The sequence below is a fragment of the Ips typographus genome, linkage group LG13, assembly GCF_016097725.1.
Source record: "Ips typographus isolate SLU linkage group LG13, UJ_Ityp_2.0, whole genome shotgun sequence".
Taxonomy (NCBI): domain Eukaryota; kingdom Metazoa; phylum Arthropoda; class Insecta; order Coleoptera; family Curculionidae; genus Ips; species Ips typographus.
This window is the reverse complement of record NC_138434.1, coordinates 1,613,650-1,633,190: the sequence shown is the minus strand read 5'-3', so window position 1 is coordinate 1,633,190 and position 19,541 is coordinate 1,613,650. Positions and strand designations below refer to the sequence as shown.

Genomic DNA, 19,541 nt, shown 5'->3' with positions numbered 1-19,541 from the left:
GCAGTTTAATGGGCTACAATTTATGACGTTTTTTGATGTCAAATTCAGGAAAATTTACTTGTGAACTGAAATTTGACGTCAAAATCATGAAAATTTACTTGAAAACTGGAAATTGACATCAAATTCAGAAAAATGTGGGCTGTTAATCAGATTTCATTGGGTTTCAAGGTTTTTTCACCAAATTTTGACAGTTTTGACAGTTTTGAATTATGCCAACATTTGACAAGTGACAGTTTCAGTTATCTAGTGTCAAAATCACACATTTTTGTCAATTGTACTTCCAGAGCATGTTTCATTGGGATTTAAGCTTTTTTGGCCGAATTTTGACAGTTTTGACGTACCTGACAGATGTCACGTGACACTAAGATAGTGGTTAATTTAACAGTTACGTCAGAACAGTCAAAAACTCTCTCCCATGAAGCTGCAAAGTGCATGTCACCCGTAACCATTCGAAACATTTTGAAACTTTCACTTTGATAGCTCTACGTCCGGAATGACAGCTAATTTGACAGTTGTGACGTATCTGACAGTTGTCACGTGACACCAGGATACTTTTTGATGTAATGCCTACGTCACAACTGTCAAAAAACCCTTTAAAATTAAAAATGTCTTGAATTTGACAGTTTCGACGTCAACAGGTATAACTCGGTTATTTTGACAGTTACAGGGTGGTTCAAAATACCAATTTGTAGCCGTTGAAATCCTCTTTCAAACACGCTGTATAGCAACAAAGTGACAAATGTCACTAACGTGACAGTCGCCATTAACGCACCGTCACGTCAAAAGTCTAATTTGCGCAAAACTCGATGCACCTTGGCACTAAATCGTAAATAACTCAGTTGGCTGAGTCATTTACTAAAAACACATCAGATGATCGTAGATGGGTAATAAATAGGGCTATCACGTGACGTTGTCCGGAGGTCGCTAAGTGTCACCGTTTGGCCGCTAGAGGGCATCAAAGTTGATTAATTTTTTTTGGTACACTTATGCAGATATCTTGAAAACTGTTTAAGTGAGAGTTATGAAATTTTTACTATTTTTTTGGAAAAATAAAAAACTGAAATTTTGTCTGTAAGTTGAACATTTGCTCCACAATGACAATTAATTCCAAACATTCCAGGATTAGCTGATGATACGTAGAAAAAATTGAATATCACTTTTCCACAATAAAATCAATTTCTATTGATCCAATAACATTATCAGAAAAAATGTCAAAAACAGATGTTACAATTCAATCTAAACTTACGATTTGTCGTAATTAAGATAAGAACCAAACAATTCAGATTAATATTAATGAAAGGTAATCAATTGTTCCGATATAACCACGTTTTCAGTGTTTTGTCAGGCCAAATAGTGTCGTAATGTGCAATTTTTAGTGTTTTCCTTAGTAAACTAGCATTTAAACATATAAGGTAAGTTTCCACTATTTTTTTGTGTATTTTAATTAGTGTTTTCTAAAAAAAAACACAAAAATTACATTCCAGAGTCACCAAAAACTACTCCAAACACTATCAAGTACCATGATTTTACTGTTTAAAGTGGTTTTAAGGAAGGGTAACTTTGACGCCCTCTAGAGGCGCTTTCCTGACAGATACCCCCATAAAAAGTGACAGATTCCGAAAGCTTAAACTGTCAGCTATCAGACAGTTTCTGTGTCATTTTGACGTATCTGTCAGAATAGCCGAGTTATTAGGGTTCAAAGCTAGGGTTGTTCTAGTCGCAGCTTGACGTTTCTTCAAAAAAGTTTGACGCCCTCTAGTGATGTTACCCTGACAGGTATCCCCATAAAAAGTGACAGATTCCGAAAGCTTAAACTGTCAGCTATCAATCATTTTCTGGGTTATTTTGACACACATGTCAAAATAGCCGAGTTATTAGGATTCAAAGCCAGGGTTGTTCTGGTCGCACTTAGCTGTCGTTTTTGACGTTTTTTCCAAGAAACTTTGACGCCCTCTAGTGACGTTACCCTAACAGGTATCCCCATAAAAAGTGACAGATTCTGAAATCTTAAACTGTCAGCTATAAGACAGTTTCCAGGTCATTTTGACGTATCTGTCAAAATAACCGAGTTCAAACGGTTCAAACCAGGGTTGTCCTAGTTGCGACTTGGCTGTCATTTTTGACGTTCTCCGGGAAAACTAAAGGATTTACGTCAAAAGTGTATACTTAACAAAATGTTTCCCCTGAAGAGTTCTAACCACCCTGCAAGTTTCAACTTGATTGCTTTTTCTGTTATTGAGATATCTAGGAAAATTGCCGCAAACTTATTATTATACAGATGTGGCTTCGCCTAGCCAAATTTAGTTTGTTGATCGATTGTTTCAGTCAGTTTGGCAACACTGTAGAAGTTTGTTTTTGCAAAAAAGCCAACATTTCAATCATTTTCTACTAAACTGTTTGGCAACACTGCAAAAATGTGATTATTGTATGTTTTTGCAAAAATTGTGGATTTGACAACATTGCAATAATTTCGTACTAAATTGAAAAAAATTATCAGTTTGGCAACGCTGTAGAAATGTAATGAGCAAAATGTTTAATTTGGCAATGTTGCAGTAACTAAATTAGAAGAATTTGGCAGTTTGGCAACACTGTGCGATTAATTGACAATTGCATCGAAATTTTGAAAATTTTGTATCTCGGTTATTTTTCGAGATTCAGCGACCGTAAAAAACTCAAAATGTTCCTTTTAAAATGCTTTTTCACGTCCTGTAAACCGTGACACGATTAAACATGTACAGGGTGTTCAAAAAACAAAAGGAAAAACAGCTGCATTTGAAAGTGACGTTCTGCCAGTTGTGACCACGTTTACCTCATTTTAAGTAGATGAAACTGATGTAAATTTAGTCAACTGGGTGGAAAAAGACATTCTGGACATTTTTGGTCCCTTGCTAAATTTTTCTATCTCTAACCGTTTTAGAGATTTTCGACTTTTTTTACTTTTTTTTGAAACGTCTGTATCTGAGTTGTTTTCCAGTTGTCAGCGGCCGTAAAAAACTCAAAATGTTTGTCCTGAAAAGCTTTTTCACTTCCCGTAAATTGGAAAACGATTAAACATATACAGAGTGTCCAAAAATTTGAAAAAACTTGCCTTAAATTAGCAACTATGATACAGCCAAAACTGACTGCGTTTACACTACGTTTTAGTAACATGGAACTAGTGTAAACCCGGTCAGCTGGGTACAAAAAGGTTTTCTGAACATTTTTGCTCTCTTGCTAAATTTCTGTATCTGTAACGGTTTACGAGATATTCAACTTTTTTGGACTATTTTTTTGAAAATTTTGAAAATTCAGTATCTCAGTTGTTTTTCAGGTGTCAACGACCGTAAAAAAATCAAAATGTTTATTTTTAAATAATCTTTGCCCTCCTGTAAACTTCAGCACGATTCAGCGTATACAGGGTGTCCAAAAAAAAACAAAAAAAAAACACTCAAAAATTGTAACCTCAAATTTGCTTCAGTTGACAGACTTCTAACCTAACTTTTTTTTTTGCAGATGACAGAAAAAACGAAAGACGCAAAAATCGATTTGAACAATGGCCTGGGCAAACCGTAAGTAGACCAAGTCAAAGTTGGGCACATCAGCAGTAATTCAAACTTTTTAGCACTTTGGAGGACCAAACAACCGAGCAAATACCACCCTCATCATTCCTAGGCCTAGTACGTACACTTCTGGTGAACCTCCAGTTAACTTTAACCAGAACTTTGGCCATTTTCAGTACAGATTTGCCACTGGTTGGGAAAAGTGTTTTTTGGTGGTTGGCGTAGTCTCGGCCTTAGGCTCGGGGGCCATTCAACCCCTCAACAACATCCTGTTTGGGTCTTTGACGGACGTGGTGATTGAGTTTGCGCGGAAATGTGGCAACGTTTCGGCGGAAACGTGTGACAACGCCGCCAAAGACGATCTTCTGGACGGTATCAGCCATTTTTCCTTGTGGTGCACTGTGATAGGAGTGGGAATTTTCGTGACCAATTACATTGCCACTGAGTGCTTCAGTTATACGGCCGTTAAACAGGTTTGTACAATTTTTGAGATTTTTTTGAATTTTTGAACACTCTGTATATGTTTAATCGTGACGCGGTTTACAGAAGGTGAAAGAGCAGTTCAGGACGAACATTTTGAGGTTTTTACGGTCGCTGAAAACTGAAAAATAACCGACATACAGAATGTTTTAATTGAAAAAGTGTTAAACTCTAACTTTAATTGGTCCTATTTCCTTTGTATGTAGAGTGAGACAAAAAGTATAAAGAAGGAAAATTGTAGGAAATTTATTTCTCTACAAGAATGGTAGAGGGGAGTTTTGCTCTAAATGGTGGTATAAGGGAGATATTTGCCAAAAATTGCATAGAGGCACAAAAGAGCAAAAAAAGACAGTTTAGCTTCAAGTGGTCGTATCTCCTTTATATGACCAGCTAACAAAAAAACACTAAGAATAAAAATTGTAGGAAATTTAATTCTCTACAAGAATGAAAGAGAGCACTTTTGCTCTAATTGGTGATTTAAGGAAGTTATTGACCAAAAACCAGTTTTTTTCCGGGCGTTAGCTAACGGCCGTTTGCTTTGCAGGTGTTTAGAGTGAGATCAAAGTACCTCCAAGCGCTCCTCAACAAAGACGTTCCATGGTTTGACGTGCACAATTCCGGCGATTTTGCCAGCCGAATGACTGAGTGAGTAAAAACTCAAAAATTGAGGGGTGAAACTCTAGAAAACTTATTGCAGCGACCTCTCGCGGTTTGAGGAGGGAATTGGGGAAAAAGTACCAATTTTTCTGGTCCTAGTAGGCTCGTTTGTGTCCGCCATTACTCTAGCAACGGTCAAAGGTTGGCAGTTGGCCTTGATTTGCCTGATTTCTCTCCCGATTTCAACCGTTTCGATTGGAATAATCGCTTTTGTAAGTTTGGCAAGCAAAAAAGTACTTTTGTAGTATTTTTGGCGTTTTTCAGTTAACGACAAAGTTTTCCCAAAAAGAACTGGATGCCTACGGTACCGCCGGTTCCATTGCTGAAGAAGTGTTCACCTTTATCAGGACTGTGGTGGCTTTTGGGGGGGAGAAACGGGAGAAAGAACGGCAAGTGCAACAACTCAAATTTTGCCTCATAACTCCGTTATTTGAGGAGTTACAGCAAAAGTGTTAATAAGGAAAGTTGTAGGGAATTTCACGCTCTACAAGACATCTTCTTAGCAGTTTTGTTCTAAATAGCTGTTTAAGGGAGTTACAAGCCGAAAACTGCCTACGTCCACTCAAGTGCTTCAAGTAACTCCAAAGTGTAGGTTTAACAGAGTGTAGCTTCGTTGTTTGAGGAGTTACAGCAAAAGCGTACATTAAAGAGTTGTAGGAAATTTTACACCCTACAAGATTGTTTCTAAGCACTTTTGCCCTAATTCAGTGTTAAAGGAAGTTACAAGACGAAAACTGTTTGCAAAGTTGCTTGATAGGTGGTTTTAAATAAATATCTCCTTTAAGCAACCCTTTAGAGAAAAAGTGCACTAAAGCAATATTGTAGAGAATAAAACTCCCTACAACTCTATTTCTGTACCATTTTTTGATATCTTTGCAAATAACGGAGATCTGATTGGTTGAATGCAGAATTAAGCACTTTAGTGCTTGAAGGGCAGTTTATTAGCAAATATCTCCCCTACTTGACCCTTTAGGGAAAAAGTGAACTGAAGCAATGTTGTAGAGAATAAAATTCACTACAATTATCTTTCTTTACAGTTTTTTGATATCTTCTAAATAAGAGAGATATGAATATATGCACTTTTTGACTCTTCAACCATGAAAATGGTCTTTCTTCTGGGAATTTGACTTAAGAGACCACAATTTTTCCCCAAATTTTTGTAAGAAATGTCAAAATTTTCTTTCTTTTTGAATTTTGACTTTTGCGTGCACAATTTTCTCTTAATTTTTTGGAGAAAATGTCAATTTGACTGGCAAAGCAAGTTCCAAGTCAATTAACCACTTTTAGGCTTGAAAATTGACTTTAAATCCAAAACTAAACGCCATAGATATTTATCTGAAAATGTAGGCCTGGAAATGCAAAATCTGAAAATGTAATAATATACAGGGTGTCTCATTTAAAAAAACGCAAAAATCTAGCTTTGAACGCCAAGGAAACACTTTTTCCTCACCCATTTTAGGAAGACAAGCGCACCTTTAAAGCTAAATATCTCAAAAACTGTAACACTTTTGCATATACATATGTAGCTCAAAATGTAGGTCTTGAAATGGGGAATCTGAAAATCTAATAATATACAGGGTATCCCACTTAAAAAAACGCAAAAATCTAGCTTCGAACGCCAAGGAAACACTTTTTCCTCACCCAGTTTAGGAAGACAAGCGCACTTTTAAAGTTAAATATCTCAAAAACTGTAACACTTTTGCATATACATATTTAACTCAAAATTAAGGTCTTGAAATGAGGAATCTGAAAATGTAATAATATATAGGGTGTCCCATTTAAAAAAACGCGAATTTCTAGCTTTAAACGCCAAGGCAACACTTTTTCCTCACCCAGTTTAGGAAGACAAGCGCACCTTTAAAGCTAAATATCTCAAAAACTGTAACACTTTTGCATATACATATGTAGCTCAAAATGTAGGTCTTGAAATGGGGAATCTGAAAATCTAATAATATACAGGGTATCCCACTTAAAAAAACGCAAAAATCTAGCTTCGAACGCCAAGGAAACACTTTTTCCTCACCCAGTTTAGGAAGACAAGCGCACTTTTAAAGTTAAATATCTCAAAAACTGTAACACTTTTGCATATACATATTTAACTCAAAATTAAGGTCTTGAAATGAGGAATCTGAAAATGTAATAATATATAGGGTGTCCCATTTAAAAAAACGCGAATTTCTAGCTTTAAACGCCAAGGCAACACTTTTTCCTCACCCAGTTTAGGAAGACAAGCGCACCTTTAAAGCTAAATATCTCAAAAACTGTAACACTTTTGCATATACATATGTAGCTCAAAATGTAGGTCTTGAAATGGGGAATCTGAAAATCTAATAATATACAGGGTATCCCACTTAAAAAAACGCAAAAATCTAGCTTCGAACGCCAAGGAAACCCTTTATTGTCGCCATTTTTAGGTAGACGGGGTGGTACCACGTAACTAATTAATTTTATACCGTTCCAGGTACGACAAAGGACTGATTTTTGCCAGAAACAACAATATCCGAAGACATTTCTTCGAGGGTTGCGGTTTCGGTTTGTTGTGGTTTTTCATCTTCTCCAGTTACGCTTTGGCCTTTTGGTATGGCGTGAAATTAGTGCTGGATGAGACTAACGCGACCTACACAGCGGGAAATATGATTACGGTGAGTTAAAGAGCGGTTCAAGACGAACATTTTGACGTTTTTACGGTCGCTGTAACCCAAAAAATAACCGAGATACAGCATTTTGAAAGTTTTGCTGCATTTTTCCAAAAAAGTTCAATATCTCGGAAACGGTTAGAGTTACGGAAATTTTGCAAGAGAGCGAAAATGTTTAGAATGTCTTTCTGCACCCAGTCAAGTAGGTTTACAGCAGTTCCACACTTCTAAACCGGTGTAAACGCAGTCAGTTCTGAAAAACCATAATTAAGCACGGTTTTTTAAAATTTTTGAACACCCTGTATATGTCCGATCGTATTGCCGTTAACTCGAGGTGAAAGAGCAGTTGAAGACAAACATTTTAAAATTTTTACGGTCGTTGTAACCTGAAAATTAACCGAGATACAGCATTTTGAAAATTTTCGAGCAATTTAAGAGCAACTTTCAAAAAAAGTCAATTATCTCGGAAAGGGTTAGAGTTACAAAAAATTTGCAGGAGACCAAAAATGTTTAGAATGACTTTCTGCTTCCAGTGGACTAGGTTTACACCCACTTAGAACCGGGTAAACGCGGTCACAACTAACCGAAGTTTAGTTTTCAATTTAAGTATTTTTTTGACCACCCTGTTTATGTCCGATCGTGTTGTGGTTAGCACCAGGTGGAAGAGTGGTTCAAGGCAAATATTTTACGGTTTTTACGGTCGTTGTAACTCAAAAATTAACCGAGATACAGTATTTTGAAAATGTTCTTGCAATTTCCAAAAAACAAGAGCAACTTTAAAAAAAAGTCAAATATCTCGGAAACGGTTAGGGTTACGGAAATTTTGCAAGAGAGCGAAAATGTTTAGAATGTCTTTCTGCACCCAGTCAAGTAGGTTTACAGCAGTTCCACACTTCTAAACCGGTGTAAACGCAGTCAGTTCTGAAAAACCATAATTAAGCACGGTTTTTTAAAATTTTTGAACACCCTGTATATGTCCGATCGTATTGCGGTTAACTCGAGGTGAAAGAGCAGTTGAAGACAAACATTTTAAAATTTGTACGGTCGTTGTAACCTGGAAATTAACCGAGATACAGCATTTTGAAAATTTTGATGCAATTTCCAAAAAACAAGAGCAACTTTCAAAAAAAATGAAATATCTCGGTAACGGTTAGAGTTACAGAAATTTCGCAAGAGACCAAAAATGTTCAAAATGATTTTCCGCACTCAATGGAGTAGTTTACACCCCGCTTAGCTACGTTTACATCGTGTTTTTCCGTAGATTTTCTTCAGTGTGATGGCTGGCAGTATGGGTTTCGGTATGGCGGCCCCTTTCATCGAAATTTTCGCCACGGCCAGGGCTGCCGGAAGTAAAATTTTCCACATCATCGAAACGTTGCCCGTGATTAATTTGGCGAAAAACAACGGCACGAAAGTGGACGTAAAGGGCAACATTACGTTCAGGAACGTGCATTTTCGTTACCCATCCCGGAAAGAAGTCAAGGTGAGTAATGAATCAAGTTGTCTGGGTTAATTGTAGCTAAAGTGACACTGGATGGCGTTGAGATAGTTACAAGCATTGTTGCCAGCTTTAGCGATATTTTTCAAAATGGACTTTTCTGTTCAAATTTTGTGCACTGTTTTGTTTGAACCTGAGTTGCAGCTTTATTTGCCTGTCAAGGTAGGAACTTTTATATGTCAATGGATAGCCAGTGAAATGGGCTTTCCAAAGATGTGGCAACATTGCTTTGTAAGTTGCAGCGTTTGGCCGCTAGAAGGCGTCAAAATTGACTTAAGTTTTCTGTTCAGTTTTTACTGCAGTGTTTTGTTTAAACCTGAATTGCTGCCTTATTTGACTGTCAAGGTGGGAACTTTTATATGTCAATGGATAGCCAATGAAATGAGCTTTCCAAAGATATGGCAACACTGCTTGATAGCTTGAATCGTTTGGCCACTACTAAGCTTTAAAGTTGACTTTTGTGATAACTAGACAACGTCGCATTCAGTAAACTCACCTTCTCAAATCGTACAAAATCATATTGTTATCTCTCTCTTTTTCAAGTGAATATGTTCGGTGGCTCAATCTTTCGTCACTTATCTGACTTTCAGCAGTCATTTTTCTGTCATTTGTCGAAATGACAAATTGTGACACTTTTTTTAATATTTTTAATACACATAGTTACACTGTTGTATTTCTCGCTAAATATCTCGGTTATTGTAGTTTTTGGAAAAAATGTGTATTTAGGTAAGAGAAAGTGAAAATTACGGGCGACATTTTGACGTTCGAACGAACCTCCCAGCTGTCATAGGAACCGAGTTAGGAGCTGTCAAACTGTGACAATTTCAATAAAACTTGTTTAGTTGCACTACTCTATTATCCGCTCAATATCTCGGTTATTTTTAGTTTTTGAAAAAAAATGGTAATAAAGTAAAATAAAGCCAAAAGTACGGGTTACATTTTGGTGTTTGAACGAACCGCGTATCTGTCATAGTAACCAAGTTATCGCCTGTCAAAATAATAAAAAAAAATCCACTTTCAAGATCTTGCAAGGAGTGAATCTGACCATCAAAGCTGGCGACACTGTAGCTTTGGTTGGCAGCTCTGGATGCGGAAAATCCACCATTTTGCAACTGGTTCAACGATTCTACGATCCCATGGAAGGACAGGTGATCGTGGACGGTCAGAATGTGACCGAACTGGACCTGACTGCCTACCGTCAAAGGATCGGAGTGGTCAGCCAGGAGCCGGTGCTGTTCGGAACCACCATCTACGAAAACATACGGTATACCGGGTGGTTCAGTAATAAGTGGCAATATTTTAATACCGTTCGATTCCGCTTTTCAAGACCTTTCCAATGACCTAATATGTGTTTAACGAAAAGAGTACAGTTTCTGAGATATTGACACTTAAAACTGGACCACCCTGTATTATTAGAAAATGGTTGGGAAGGGAAGAAAAACTGTGATTTTCTTGTAGATATGGCAACAACGATGCTAAGGAAGAGGATATAGTGCAAGCTGCTAAAATGGCTAACGCTCATACGTTCATCAAGGGATTACCTAAGGGATACCACACTTTGGTGGGAGAGAGAGGTAATTATGGCTCGAAACTCTGTTTTTTTTTAGAGTTAGAGAAAGAGCGTTAACGGAGTTGGATAGAGCAGATTGTAAGCTTTCCAAAAGTGTCCCCGCTTGAGTTTGTAAGTCTAACCGTTTGGCCGCTAGAGGGCTTTGAATGTGGCAGTTATTTTGAAATTCGTCCTAGCGCACCGAAGTGTTCAGACGCAAATTACTCCCTTATTTCAAAAGCTACGGAAAAAACGCATAGAATGCGATTGAAAGACCAGATTACAAGCTTTCTGAAAATGTTTGTTTTTTTCCTTGAATATCCCTAACCGTTACGCCACTAGAGGGCGTCAAAATAGACGGTTATTTTAAAATTTGTCACTGCGCACCGTTGTGTTTACTGTACTTTACTTACTGCTTTGACATGTTTTTACTGTATTAGATTGTCAAAAAAAGACAAGTATGACAAGTGACAGCTGTCAAATTTTTGACAGGCACTGAGATAGGTTTGACAGTTCTAACCTAATTCTTTATTAGGAGCTCAACTGTCAGGCGGACAAAAACAGCGAATCGCGATTGCGCGAGCTTTAGTGAGGAATCCCGCCATTTTGTTGCTGGACGAGGCTACTTCTGCGCTGGACACCAACAGCGAGGCTAAAGTACAAGCCGCCCTTGATCGGGTAAGACACTGACTCAATGAAAACGTCAAAAAAATGTCAAAAAAACGTCAAAAAACCAGGCCAGCCAGGACCGTACTACAATAATTGTGGCACATCGATTGACTACAATCAGGGGAGCCAACAAAATTGTAGTCATTTCCGAGGGACGAGTGGTGGAGGAGGGCAGCCATGCTGAATTGATGAAGCTACAAGGAGAGTACTACACTTTAGGTAATTTGCACTAATCACTACAGTTTTTAGGGAATATCTCGCTGAGTAGGCCATTTAGGGCAAAACCACCCTTATGCAGTCTGATAGAGAAGGAAATTCTCTACAACTTTTCTTATTTACAATTTTTTGATATTTTTTCAAATAACCGAGTTACGTTTGGTTGAACTTGTTTGGGGTCTTTTTTTTTTGTTTTGACCCACCTTTCATTGTTATTTTAACCTAAAAAACCATCACGTAACCTTCAGTTTTTATTTAAAACTTAAAAACAGTCACGTGACCTTAAAAATAGTCACTTTCCCTTATAAAAATGATTTTAACCTTACAAACAGTCACGTGACCTCAAGAAAGGTCAGTTTAACTTTAAAAACGGTCACGTGACCTTAAAAAGATTACTTTAACTTTAAAAAACTGCCACGTGACTTTTAAAATGTCATTTTAAACTTAAAATACTACATAATATTGAAAGACAACATTAAATTATACAAAATACTAAAAAATATTAAAAAAAAACTAAAAATTAGGTTAGGTTAGGTTAGGCAATGGGAAAACCGTAGAAATTATAAAATTTAGGTTAGGGTAGATGGGAAAAATCGTCAATTTATAGTAGGGATGGGCGCGTCAGTTGTCAAAATAAACGTGACAAGTGACAGTATCGATGGTTCTAGTGACGACGCAAGTGCAAAGCAGCGAACAGTTTGGTGATTCCAAATCAGTGACGTATCAACTAGTGGAAAGCGGTGAAGATGAAGAGAGAGATGATGCGAAGATTGAAAATGAGGAAATCGAGACTGACATTTACGCGAAGAAGGCGTCGATTTGGTCCATTACGAAACTGAATGCGCCTGAGTGGTACCTGATCGTTTTGGGGTGTATTGGTGCAGCTGTGATGGGTACTTCCATGCCTCTGTTTGCGGTACTATTCGGGAATATTCTTACGGTAGGTCGTGTTAAGAGGATAGGAAATTTAATGAGGATTCCAAAAATGTGCTTAAGACTGTCTTTTTTTGACTCCATGTGGGTTTGGCAAGCGATTTGGTCCCTGACTGTCCTTTTGAACTGTCTTTCTAGCAGTTCAAACTTTGACACCGCTTTTCTACCTAACTGTACCAAGTTTTTCAGTGTTTTTTCTAGTTGTTAGATAGGAAATTTAATGAGGATTCTGAAAATGTGATTAAAACTGTAATTTTTTGACTTTAAATGAGTTTGACAAGCGATTTTGTCCCTGACTGTCCTTGTAAACTGTCTTTCTAGCAGTATAAACTTTGACACCGCTTTTCTACCTAACTGTACTAAATTTTGTAGTGTTTTTTCTGGTTGTTGGATAGGAAATTTAATGAGGATTCTGAAAATGTGATTAAAACTGTAATTTTTTGACTTTAAATGAGTTTGACAAGCGATTTTGTCCCTGACTGTCCTTGTAAACTGTCTTTCTAGCAGTATAAACTTAGACACCGGTTTTCTACCTGACTGTACCAAATTTTGTAGTGTTTTTCTGGTTGTTGGATAGGAAATTTAATGAGGATTCCAAAAATGTGCTTAAGACTGTCTTTTTTTGACTCCATGTGGGTTTGGCAAGCGATTTGGTCCCTGACTGTCCTTTTGAACTGTCTTTCTAGTAGTTCAAACTTTGACACCGCTTTTCTACCTAACTGTACTAAATTTTGTAGTGTTTTTTCTGGTTGTTGGATAGGAAATTTAATGAGGATTCCGAAAATGTGATTAAAACTGTCATTTTTTGACTTTAAATGAGTTTGACAAGCGATTTTGTCCCTGACTGTCCTTGTAAACTGTCTTTCTAGCAGTATAAACTTAGACACCGCTTTTCTACCTGACTGTACCAAATTTTGTAGTGTTTTTTCTGGTTGTTGGATAGGAAATTTAATGAGGATTCCAAAAATGTGCTTAAAACTGTCATTTTTTGACTTTAAATGGGCTTGACAAGCAATTTTGTCCCTGACTCTCCTTTCAAACTGTCTTTCTAGCAGTTCAAACTTTGACACCGCTTTTCTACCTAACTGTACCAAGTTTTTCAGTGTTTTTTCTGGTTGTTAGATAGGAAATTTAATGAGGATTCCAAAAATGTGCTTAAAACTGTCATTTTTTGACTCCAACTGGGTTTGACAAGCGATTTTGTCGCTGACTGTCTTTTCAAACAATTCACTCATTCTAGGTACTGCAAAGCAACGCTCCCGACTACGTCACCCAGGAAACCAACAAGTACTGCCTGTACTTCGTCCTAGCCGGGGTACTGTCCATGGTTGCCACATTTCTTCAGGTACAGATACACTAAAACCCAAACCAACTACCATCTACGTCACGTTTCTTTTCTGTGTATTTAGATGTACATGTTTGGTAGAGCAGGCCAAATATTGACTTACCGAATCAGAAGTAGAATGTTTGAGGCGCTGCTCAAACAGGAAATGGCCTACTACGACCGGAAACAGCACGGAGTCGGTTCGCTTTGCGCCAGACTGTCCGACGAGGCGGCCTCAGTGCAGGGCGTGAGTAAAGCGTGCGTTACGCACTAGTTTTTGCGCGCGTAAAGTGCTTGATTACGCAGGCCACCGGACAACGGATCGGTGCTATAATGAGCGCTTTATCCACGCTCGCTGTTGCCATTTTCCTGTCCGTTTACTACGAATGGAGGTTGGGTTTGGTTGCCATGGCTTTTCTACCCATTATCGTCATAGCAACGTTTATGCAACGCAGACAATTGTCGCAGGAGAGCGACGACTACAAACTGTCACTACAAAAGTCTACTAAGGTAATTCCAACTGTCAAATTGTCCTGTCAAACCAAATTTGTACGAAAAGTGGTATATATGTTTGATCGTGCTACAGTTTACTGGAGACGAAAAAGCATTTCAAGACAAACATTTTGACTTTTTTACGGCCGCTCAAAGTAAAAAAATAACCGAGATAGAGAATTTTTTAAATTTTTTACGCAATTTTCAAAAAAGTCGAATATCTCCGAAACGGTTAGAGTTACGGAAATCTCACAGGTGACCAAAAATGTTCAGAATGCCTTTCTGCATAGGAATGCCTATGTTTACACCAGTCTCGTACATTTAAAATGGTGTAAACGCGGTCACATTTGGCTCAATCATACTTTCTGATTTATGGTGGTTCCTTTTTTGAATTTTTTGACACTCTGTATATGTTTGATCGCGCTGCAGTTTATTGGAGACGAAAGTGCTTTTCGAGACAAACATTTTGACTTTTTTACGACCGCTAAAAGTCAAAAAATAAGCGAGATACAGAATTTTGAAATTTTTTTACGCAATTTTCAAAAAAAGTCGAATATCTCCGAAACGGTTAGAGTTACGGAAATCTCATAAGAGGCCAAAAATGTTCAGAATGCCCTTCTGCAGCAGCCTACAGGGTGATTTTGTTTGATTTTTGTCTGTAAACAGCACTTTTTGTTTCAGATTGCTGTGGAGGCTGTGGGCAGCATTAAAACCGTAGTTTCTCTGGGTTGTGAGGACATTTTCTACAATTTGTACATCAACGAACTAGTGCCGCACATTAAAATTTGTTTAAAAAATTCCCATGGAAGGGCCTTGATCCTGGGTTTTTCCAGGGCAATTCTGTTTTTCGCTTTTTCCACTTGCATGTATTATGGAGGGTTTTTGATGGTTGACGACCGGATCCACTACGGTGATTTGTTCAAGTACGTGATTAACTTAACCTAAATGATTTTAGTTGGTTGGAAAAAAAATTTCAACTCTCTAGGTGGAGTAGTTTTCGAGATATTCACTAAATTGTACAAAAAATATGTTTGACAAATTTGACGCCCTCTACCGGCCAAACGGTACAACTTAGCGCGGTCCGGTTAACGGCACGTGATAGCTCTATTTATTAGCTTTCTTTTGTTATACGGTGCTTTTATACAGAGTGTTTCAAATAAGCGAGTTATTTGCATACAAATAGAAAGGTGCACAAACGAGAGATTGAATAATTTGACATTTTTACTTTGACATATATTTCCTTCTGGGGCTGTCACAAAGAAAATTTCCGGACAATTGTACAGGGTGGTCAAATAAAGCGTTGTTTTAGCTACATTTTGGTAAAAAAATCTACCCTGTAGCTCATACACAACCAAACTTATGACCTGTCAAACTAAACAGTGTTTTTCTTGACTTTGGTGTCACTTTGACATATATTTCCTTCTGGGGCTGTAACAAACAAAATTTTCGGACAATTCTACAGGGTGGTCAAATAAAGCGTTGTTTTAGCTACATTTTGGTAAAAAAGTCCACCCTGTAGCTCACACCCAACCAAAGTTACGACCTGTCAAACTAGACAGTGCTTGGTTGGTTTTGACTTAGAGTGTCACTTTGACGTTTTCTCCTCTGGCGCTGTCACTACAAATTTTTTTGGACAAGTTGTACAGGGTGGTCAAATTAAGCATTCTTTTGGCTACATTCTGGTAAAAAAGTCCACCCTGTAGCTCCCACCCAACCAAAGTTACGACCTGTCAAACTAAACAGTGTTTTTGTTGACTTTGATGCCACTTTGACATATATTTCCTTCTGGGGCTGTCACAAAGAAAATTTCCGGACAATTGTACAGGGTGGTCAAATAAAGCGTTGTTTTAGCTACATTTTGGTAAAAAAATCCACCCTGTAGCTCACACACAACCAAAGTTATGACCTGTCAAACAAACCTGTCAAAAAGTGTTCCTGTTGGTTTAGCCTAAAAAAAAAATGTACTCTTAAAATGTAAATATCTCACCCTGTATAAGAGCTATTGAGGTGATTTTTTGGTCATTTTTTGCCCTCATCAAGGGCTACATTCCTGCGCAAAAACCATTTTGATAGCTGTTTTCGTTTTTTAGTTATTAAAGTAACGAAAATTGCAGAGTTTGCCAGGCTCTGATGATGGGCTCTGGCTCAATAGCCAATTCTTTGGCGTTTACCCCCAATTTGGAGAAAGGACTGCAAGCAGCCAAAACTGTGATGAACGCAATCAATCGGATACCACAAATTGGTAGTACCGCCGATGCTCAACGGAAAACTGAGGTAAACTTTGATTTTTAAGTACTTTAGTGCCTCTGCAGAACAATTTTGCATTGAGCAAGTTTGACATTTTTTTCTGACAAAACCACTTCACTGAGGTTTGTGATTTTACTGTCAGAGCTAGCCAGGAGTGTACTTAGTAACCAAAAAAAAAATTCATTTAAATGCGCTAACAAACAGGGCCGTAGTGGGGTAAAGTGTCACTTGGTGTCTATTGAGCCCAAACTCGACTTCAAGCAAAATGAAAGTTTGACATTTTTTTGTGCAAAAACCACTTTACTGACAATTACAATTTTTCTGTCAGATGTTGCCAGGGGTGTACTTAGTAACCAGAAAAAAAATTCATTAAAATGCGTTAACAAACAGGGCCGTAGTGGGGTAAAGTGTCACTTGGTGTCTATTGAGCCCAAACTCGACTTCAAGCAAAATGAAAGTTTGACATTTTTTTGTGCAAAAACCACTTGACTGACAATTACAATTTTTCTGTGAAAGTAAGCCAGGAGTGTACTTAGTAACCAAAAAAAAAATTCATTTAAATGCGCTAACAAACAGGGCCGTAGTGGGGTAAAGTGTCACTTGGTGTCTATTGAGCCCAAACTCGACTTCAAGCAAAATGAAAGTTTGACATTTTTTTGTGCAAAAACCACTTGACTGACAATTACAATTTTTCTGTGAAAGTAAGCCAGGGGTGTACTTAGTGACCAGAAAAAAAATAATTTAAATGCGCTAACAAACAGGGCCGTACTGGGATAAAATGTGACTGAGTGTCTTCTGAGGGTTCTGTTCCTTTTTAGGCTGAGGGTAACTTGGAGTACTCTGGAGTGCACTTCTCCTACCCCACCAGGAGTAAAATCCCCGTCCTCCAAGGACTGGATTTGCGAGTTTTGCAGGGCAAAACCGTTGCTTTGGTCGGTCCTAGTGGTTGTGGCAAATCCACCATAATTCAACTGTTGGAAAGGTTCTACGACCCTTCATCGGGTACTGTGGCCTTAGACGGGGAGAACCTTAAGTCAATCACTTTACCCTCGTTAAGGTACCCATTTTCCCCACTTTTAAGCCTAAAAATTTGCTCGAAACCCTCAATTTCCAGGTCCCATTTGGGTATAGTGTCGCAGGAACCCAATCTGTTCAGCAGAACCATTGGAGAAAACATCGCCTACGGCGATAATAGTCGAGTGGTACCGGAACCTGAGATCATAGAAGCGGCAAAGAAGGCTAACATACACAATTTCATCACTCAACTGCCTCAGGTGAGTGCTTAGAATAGAAACAACACTAAAAGTGTTCTGTTGAGCAAGTTTTGTTTGAACCTAAAAAACTGCCTTATTTGACTGACTAAAGTACGGACTTTTATATGTCGATGGATGGCCAATGAAATGGGCTTTCCAACGATATGCAACATTAGTTGATTGGTTGAATCGTTTGGCCACCAGAGGGCGTCAAAGTTAACTAAAGTTTTCTGTACACAATTTATGCACTGTTTTGTTTGAACCTAAAAAACTGTCTTATTTGACTGTCAAGGTATGAAGTTTTATATGTCGATGGATGGCCAATGAAATGGGCTTTCCAACGATATGCAACATTAGTTGATTGGTTGAATCGTTTGGCCACCAGAGGGCGTCAAAATTAGCTAAAGTTTTCTGTACAAATTTGATGCACTGTTTTGTTTGAACCTGAATAGCTCCCTTATTTGATTGGCATGATATGGACTTTTATATGTCGATAGATGGCTAATGAAATGGGCTTTCCAACGATATGCAACATTGGTTGATTGGTTGAATCGTTTGGCCGCTAGAGGGCGTCAAAGTTGACTAACTACTACTAACTAAAAATGTCGTGTAAAACCCACTTGGAGTGGGAAAATGACAGTTTTAAGCACATTTTTGGAATCCTCATTAAATTTCCTATCCAATAACCTAAAAAACACTACAAAATTTGGTACAGTCACGGAGAAAAGCGGTATCAAAGTTTGAACTGCCAGAAACAAAACAAAAAAAGAACTGACACACCCACTGACCAATTATAAACTATTTTTTAAATATTAACGCCCACTAACCAATCAAAATTCATTTGATTTAAACAGGAAACGCCCACTGACCAATTAGAACGAGTTTTCCTAAATATTAAACCCATCAACCAATCAGATTTAAGTGGCAACGCCCACTGACCAATAAGAAACTATTTTTTTTAAATATTAACGCCCACTAACCAATCAAAATTCATTTGATTTAAACAGGAAACGCCCACTGACCAATTAAAAGGTGTTTTTTACTTAAATTAACGCCCACCAACCAATCAGAATGCGCTTGACTTAACTGTTTATGCACACTGACCAGAAAAAAACTATAAAACTTTAAAGCCCTCTAGCGGCCAAACTATTCAACCAATCAGCCAATGTTGCATACCGTTAGAAAGCCTATTTCAACAGCTATTCATCGACATATAAAACTTTCGAAGATGTTTACCAAATAAGGGAGTTGTTTAGGATTGAATGGAAGAGTACAACAAGCATTTTTTAAGTCTCTAGGGTCAACTTTGAAGCCCTCTAGCGGGCAAACTGTTCAAGCAATCAACCAATGTTGCATACCGTTGGAAAGCCTATTTCCTACGGTATGCAATTCCCTATTTCCAGTCAAATAAGGCAGTTTTTTAGGTTTGAACGATATAGTGCCTAAAACCCTTTTGGTAGCCAATTTAGCACCGAATCTTGAGTTTTGTCGGTCTGTAGTGGTTCCCTACTCCCTACTCGCAGTTCTGGGGCAATTTAAAGCACAAAAACCGCTATTTTCCAGGGGTACCACACTAAACTGGGCGAGAAAGGCACTCAATTGTCCGGAGGACAAAAACAACGAATCGCCATCGCCAGAGCGTTGGTGAGGAACCCAAAAGTGCTTCTCCTGGACGAAGCCACCTCCGCGTTGGACGCGGAAAGTGAAAAGGTTCCGAAACGACCTGGTTCCAGTAAGTACCAGCTAATTTTGGATGGTTCCAGGTGGTTCAGGAAGCTCTGGACAATGCTAAACAAGGCAGAACCTGTTTGACCATTGCTCACCGATTAACCACCATTCAAGACGCTGATTTGATTTGTGTGGTTAATGAAGGCGTGATAGCCGAACTGGGTACTCACAGTGACCTGATTGAGAAGAAGGGACTGTATTACCAGTTGCATACCTTACAGAGCTGAATTGAGTGAAAAACAATAAAAAACGGGTTTATATAGTGTTTTTTCGTAAGTAAGTGTTGTTTTATTGCGTCACTGTCAAAAAATTGACAGATG

General features: G+C 38.1%; 1 protein-coding gene across 1 annotated transcript; it reads left to right on the top strand.

Moving 5' to 3' along the window:
- The first annotated feature begins 1,259 nt into the window (after nucleotides 1-1,259).
- On the top strand, nucleotides 1,260-19,497 carry Mdr50 (Multi drug resistance 50). Its single transcript, XM_081991415.1, has 23 exons — nucleotides 1,260-1,412; nucleotides 3,493-3,548; nucleotides 3,602-3,656; nucleotides 3,716-4,012; nucleotides 4,564-4,664; nucleotides 4,717-4,888; nucleotides 4,941-5,065; nucleotides 7,138-7,318; nucleotides 8,574-8,795; nucleotides 9,833-10,074; nucleotides 10,269-10,384; nucleotides 10,895-11,037; nucleotides 11,097-11,247; nucleotides 11,913-12,184; nucleotides 13,418-13,522; nucleotides 13,587-13,748; nucleotides 13,808-14,011; nucleotides 14,675-14,916; nucleotides 16,108-16,267; nucleotides 17,059-17,297; nucleotides 17,355-17,514; nucleotides 19,057-19,203; nucleotides 19,257-19,497. The coding sequence occupies exons 2-23, from the start codon at nucleotides 3,493-3,495 to the stop codon at nucleotides 19,446-19,448; spliced, it is 3,744 nt and encodes a 1,247-aa protein (XP_081847541.1). The 5' UTR covers nucleotides 1,260-1,412; the 3' UTR covers nucleotides 19,449-19,497.
- The last annotated feature ends 44 nt before the right edge of the window (nucleotides 19,498-19,541 follow it).

Excerpts from the sequence above, each read along its gene's own strand:
- Mdr50 (XM_081991415.1), top strand. The coding sequence starts at position 3,493 with ATGACAGAAAAAACGAAAGACGCAAAAATCGATTTGAACAATGGCCTG. Across the intron at positions 10,075-10,268 it reads ACCATCTACGAAAACATACG|ATATGGCAACAACGATGCTA; the intron begins GTATACCGGGTG and ends ATTTTCTTGTAG. Across the intron at positions 13,749-13,807 it reads AGGCGGCCTCAGTGCAGGGC|GCCACCGGACAACGGATCGG; the intron begins GTGAGTAAAGCG and ends TTGATTACGCAG.